Below are 6044 nucleotides of genomic sequence, written 5' to 3'. Positions count from 1 at the left end.
TATAATAAAAAGTAAAATTATTGTTCTTTGCAGTCAACGTGCAACATGTCAGAGGTATGAGCACTGGTCTACAGAATATAAAGGCTTAGAGTAGACATAGTCCCATTTTGATGCACAGCTGCGTTTTCTGTGAATAAAACAGCCGATTCCAAAATGATGAGTAAACAGATGTGGACTTAGTCTTGTGTATAGTCTTGTGTAGCTCAGATTCTGAAAGTATGTTATGTGAAAGTTGCGTAATAAATGAGCCAGCTCGGGGCGTCGCCGGCACTAAAAAAACCTTTAGATCCAGTGCGCTCTTCTGTCTACGGTGGCCAAACGGAGTCGTAAACACGACAATCTATTGATTTTTCCCTAATGCAACCTTCCGCTGCAGCACAAAACGATGGTGCATGCACAGGTGGAATTAGGCGCGTGCAGCCTATTCCAATCGATAATCAACATCAACATGCACACCACGGAGCCAGCAGCCAGGTGAGATCGAGCGTTGTAGCACGTAGTACATCCATACCTAATTCTAATAGTTCAATCTTCGATATCTGTTCTTGTAGTTGTAGGTGAACGAACAGTCTTTTCCCCAATTATTCTTTGGGCCGATCGAAAAAATCTATTGCTTTACAATCATAATCCTCTTGAGTAACGTTCATTCTGACCATTTTCCGACCGACCATTTTTTTACTGCGGAATATAACGCATGCCAAAACTTTGAAATGTCCAAATCTAAGCGAAAACTGGAACCGTTCGTCGCGAAGCAGGAAGCAGCACAAATCCGAGAAAATATTCAGAATTATGCTGACAGTATGTGGAATATTATATATCCATGCCTTCTTGCGACGAATCTTTCATTTTGCAGAAGAGACAATGGAAGGTGTACTGGAAAGGCTGAGCAATATGAAATGGCCACAACGGTTGGAAACCTGCCGGGAATATCGGGAATTGGCAGGGAGAGATCTTTTGCAAGAATTACAAGCTTCATCAGAACCGTCGCTCCATGTGTTCATTAAGGAATTATTAACGGACAGAATTCTCGCCGATGTGCAAGAGTTAAGCTTGTATTTTCAGGTGAGAAAATTTAACTTACGGTTTTCAAACGAAAGCCCAGCGACGTATTGATTTTTGATTTATATCTTTTGCCGATAGAATGTGAATTCTTACTACCGAGAGTTAGTGGAGTTTTTCTGCCTGCGAACAAACATCGTAAGTGCTGTGCGCTACTTAGACTGTTGCATACACAATATAAATTATCAAAACAATTATCCACTGGAATTTTTTTCATATCAGGCATTGGCGATCGTTTCCACTGAATACAACAAAAGTAAGCTCATCGATAATATGCACAAAAAACCGGTAATTTCACTGGTTATTTTGGTTTTTTCCACAAGGTCAAGATATTTCCATTGCGGAAGAGCTAGGAGAAGTTGATGACGAAGCAGTCAAGACGCTTCTCTTGGGAATATGCAAAGTGGGTTTGTTGTGACTGGAAGTCATGTAAAACGATCGTTATGGAAGAATCCCACATTTTTAGGGCGAATTTAATGAAAACGGATACGCCCCCAATGAGACCAACATTAGGAAAGACGCTTTGCTGTTAGCCAAAGTACGTAAATTAGCAGATGAATGATAATCGCTGCGGGCAGGCAGATGCATCCCTCTAGTAATGAGCTCACGCATATACAGGCCCCCAAGACAACACGCTGGACGTCACGTGATGGAAAGCTGCATCAATTACTGCAGTCACGTTCTCATGCATATATTCGCGATGTCATTTATGATTTTGAAGAGGTAAGGATCTTGATTAATTGACTTACTTTTGAACGCTTCCAAAAGCCGGTAGGAAGTTGGCCCGTTTTATATCGTGGTTCGAAAATCCCTTTCGGATTCGGTCTGCAGGCGGTAATTAGGCTATGGTCAAGTAAACAATAATGAATAATACTTACAGCACACGAAGAAAATGTTGAATGTTTTCTGCCTGAAATGTGAAAAATGCTGGATTATTTTTCAGTGATACTATTGTTTAATCCAACATTATAAAGTTTATTGATTTTTGAATTATGAATTCTGCAATGTAGAATTCACAATGTACCGGAAAGATAATATGAATTTTATTATCTTTCTGGTTGAAAAAACCTTCCCCAGTTGAACTCCGAAAAACTCTTTTGAAGGACAACGTTAATTGGCTGTGTATAAGTCATAAAGCAGAGCCGTTCTGTACTGGTGCAGACTAAGCATGACTCGTTGTATAATAGCGGAAACCAATGATATCTTTTCAAAAGTTTCCTTAAAAGCTCTGAAATCGTTTTCGAGAAAATGCAGTTTACTTAAGCAATTTCCATCCACTTTGTGACAATCTTAGCCAGTCAACAGTCCGCAGACGGCACGATAGCTAGCGGAATTCGTAATCAGTTCTTGTTAGACGACATGAGAATGCCTCCTACGCAAACAGGAAATTATCCGCCTAATACGCATTTTTACTTGAACGTTTCCGGCGGCTGAGTGCACTGGATATGGACGCTCAAATCAATACAGCTGCTGTACCAATAAATCCTCGATGCGTTTTTGCTAGGGCCAGCCTGCCCCTTGGTGGCAGCAGTACGAGTAGCAAATCTGCATTGACAACCTGCCTCGCTTACGCCGAGCAACAAATAACAATCGCATAATAGCCATAATACAATATAATTGACGGAATTTGCATGCATGTACTCTGTATACACCTATATGATGCAGGTGACCGGGGAGAACTTTCTCGATGCCATTGAAGCGGAGTGCAGCCACGCCTTTCTCGGCTGTATGGAAACGTTCGGTAAGAATGGATGGTTATTGAATCGCGTCGGGAAAATGGATGTATGCTCAGAGCCTCAGATGCAATATTTCCAACTTTTACAGACTTCGTGATCAGTAGCACGCAACATGTCTTCGCGAAAAAGTTGATGCAATGCTTTCTCGATGGCAATGTGGAAGAGTTGGTTAGGATTTTCGTCAATGTGATCGAAGCAAGTGGATTTGCGTTTCAGCAAACGTTTACTGTAAGATAAACTATTTAATTTCGAATATTTTATAGCAAGCCAATGTTGCCGAAATTGTTTCGTATTATAACGACAAATATGAGCGGGACTTTTTTGATGACCTTGGATCCGTAGTGGAATTACCGCTGTTTGACGTTATGAAGCGGGTGGTAGCGGGCCGTCAGAAGGATGTCCCGAAGAAGACGCCGACGGAGAACGGTGCCACGCTCAAGCCAGGAAAACTCACACAGAACGGCACCTTAACTGCACCGTTTTCACGACCCAGCGGCTCCTCTTCGCAGAACAGCAGTAACGGCAACGACCATGGATCCGATCGAGAGGGTTCTGGCCATCCTAATAAATACAAATTTTTTGTAAGTGATCATTTGGCTAAACAAGGCCAAACAAATTAATTCGAAATCTTCAAACGCATGACCTTGTAGAAATAACTTGGTTTTACAAAATTTATTCGAGTATGCTAAGAGCCCAATATTAATATATATATAGCCATCATTTGCAGACACACGGCACCGTTTCTCCTTTAAAAACCTTTGACCCGTACCGGGATATCCATGATTTTCGGATTGCAATGCAGCATTACGGTACGTAAATGTGTTTTCACATCTAAATGCTTTTTGGAGTTTGCTTTATTTATTTCCTGCACAAATATTCCTGCTAGCGACAGACTGTTGAAAATTATGCCCTCGTAAACATTCTGAATGGTTGAGTTTTATTAAAATCGTAATCAAGCTAAACAGAAAACAGGCAAAGATTATACATATAAGGCAGTTCAGCTTGACAGCGCTAAAATTATAGAGCTTGACCGTCACGTAACTGTGTTCGCTAAGGCCTAAATAGCTGAACTGAACGTGACAATTTTGAGTTCGTCTGTATTTTGTAATGATGGTTTTAGCATGCTTCAAATATCCAGATTCAGCATTGCCAGCAACCTGATTGTCGTACTGTTTATGTTCAATATTTTCGTAGCTACCAATGATCTTCCATTAATTTATCTAATTTCTTCCAAGACCAATCATCAGCGTCAAGTACTGAAATCGGTGTATACCGAAGTCTTTGATGCGGTAAGTACCACTTACTTCCTCAAATCAGCCCTCCTCGTTAAGGTCACGTACACGCTCTATTTACACAACGGTTAGGTCCTGATCGATGATGTAATGGAGACGGTCGGGGATGAACTGGATTACTTCATGGCCGCTCTCCTTCTGCGGCCGGATGAATTCGATGCCACCTTTCTGCACGAGCTAATCGAAACCGGAAACGAGACCAGCTTTGCCTTACTGGAGATCCTCTGCAGTAAGACCGTCAAGGTAGGTAAAATATCTACGGTAGATGGATATGTTGCATAACCGCACCTTACATAACGCTTATAATCTTTGATGTTATGCTTACAGGAGCTCAAAGCTATTGATCAGCAATATAAAAAAAGTTAGTGCTTTTAGATCGCTTTGCTTTTTCAAGAGCGGTTCCTTGATTTATGCGCTTTACAGAATATGGAGTCCGCCTGTCGGCTGATCTGGCCAAACAGCTGACGAGAAACATCGATGTTGTGCTCTTACTGTGTGAATTGGCAGAGGTAAAGGAAATTGCAACCAGCGTCGGCCAAACACGGGGCCTATTGAGTTCCACTGTTTGATAAAAGCCGTATTGTAGGCCAAACGTGTGGTCGGATGGAATGTGGATCGAATGGCAGCGGAAACCGATGCCCGGGAAATGTACCAGCAGTTTTACCGCGATTCGCCGGATATTGACTACTTTGTACAAACATTAACGGCACGCAGCCGAGAACAGCTAAGAGAGACGTTTCGAACATTTCGCAAGGTTAGTAAATCAGACTTTTTGAACATTAGTTTTTTCTCCAATTTAAGTTTTTATCAAGGATTTTTTCTTTATACAGTTCGCCGGAATTGATGTTCTTACCGCGCTAGAACCACTCTTTTCCACAGAATTTGCCGAAGCCTTGCGTTTGTTAGGTTGGAATTTAAAAACACAACAGTGGAAGCGTATATAAAATTAAGCCAACTGTATACTCTTATGTCTATTTTATGTTTATTAGTATTGTGCGTGGAGGATCGAGTCAGCTTCTTTGCATACTGCCTCAATGAATACATACAGAATAATGATGTGCGGAATTTAATACGCTTGATCGTATCTCGATCTGAGGTAAGCTTTAATTCAGCTTTGCACCTAGGTCTAATATACAGTACAAAGCAGTATCCAAGATAATAATTTTGTCAACTTCGCTTTCGCAGATTGATTTAGTTGAAATAAAAGCGGCCTATCAAGGATTTTATAACATCACCTTACTCGACGATCTCCGTCCCCTGCTGGATAATAAACCGTTCCGACTCATGTCAGGAATCGTTTTGGATAAATGATGAAGTGTGTATTACTAGAAGCAATCTTATCTCTTTGGTCGTGAGATGTACAGAAATAAAAAGACCAAACAAGCCATCGGAAGAGGTCCAGTTAACACTTTTGATAAACAGCACAATGGGTTACAAAATATTTTATGTTGGTAACTGGTAGCAAACTGGAAAGGATCTAATATGGACTTGAAGTAAAACCAGTTCAATTACCGTTTACGATAATCAGAAAATTATTGACTAATCGAATATTTGCTAGACCGCCAATTGGCTACCGCGTTATAAGTAATTTTCTTGTGAAACAACAGCATTTTGCACACTGCAACAAAACTGCCATTACCTCACCCGTTTGACCCCTTTCAAGTTATCGTACGTGTACTGTTGCTCGGTTTGCTACGTATGTTAATTAAGCACAAATATAATATATGTCTGACCTTCTGAACTTACTATTGCACTTATTGACATATCCGTCGGGTATACTTACAATATCCTCAAACGCGCACTTGCAAAAACAATATTTTTTGTACTTAGTGGTTACAATACTTGCTGCAAGGTCATTCGGAATGCGCACTGTGCACTTATACAGAGTTGTACTGACATCTTGGTGCACGAGATAGGTTAGTAATTTTAACTCGCAAGTCAGCCGTTCACTTTAATA

The 6044-nt window shown here is 40.8% G+C and overlaps 1 protein-coding gene across 2 annotated transcripts; it reads left to right on the top strand.

Moving 5' to 3' along the window:
• The first annotated feature begins 334 nt into the window (after positions 1-334).
• On the top strand, positions 335-5504 carry LOC129594758 (annexin A6-like). 2 transcript variants are annotated; one of them, XM_055491549.1, is made up of 20 exons: positions 335-474; positions 552-798; positions 854-1062; positions 1141-1197; positions 1282-1315; positions 1383-1462; positions 1526-1597; positions 1678-1782; positions 2725-2800; positions 2884-2990; positions 3059-3376; positions 3523-3604; positions 3990-4084; positions 4160-4330; positions 4415-4448; positions 4511-4596; positions 4674-4841; positions 4918-4993; positions 5077-5183; positions 5273-5504. In XM_055491549.1, the coding sequence occupies exons 2-20, from the start codon at positions 711-713 to the stop codon at positions 5396-5398; spliced, it is 2091 nt and encodes a 696-aa protein (XP_055347524.1). In that variant the 5' UTR covers positions 335-474; positions 552-710; the 3' UTR covers positions 5399-5504. The 2 variants fall into 2 exon arrangements, with proteins under 2 accessions (XP_055347524.1, XP_055347523.1); XM_055491548.1 differs by lacking the exon at positions 335-474 and having other exon boundaries at positions 530-798.
• The last annotated feature ends 540 nt before the right edge of the window (positions 5505-6044 follow it).

The sequence above is a fragment of the Paramacrobiotus metropolitanus genome, unplaced genomic scaffold (assembly GCF_019649055.1).
Source record: "Paramacrobiotus metropolitanus isolate TYO unplaced genomic scaffold, Prichtersi_v1.0 Parri_scaffold0000071, whole genome shotgun sequence".
NCBI classification, from domain to species: domain Eukaryota; kingdom Metazoa; phylum Tardigrada; class Eutardigrada; order Parachela; family Macrobiotidae; genus Paramacrobiotus; species Paramacrobiotus metropolitanus.
This window is presented reverse-complemented; position numbering and strand designations above follow the sequence as displayed.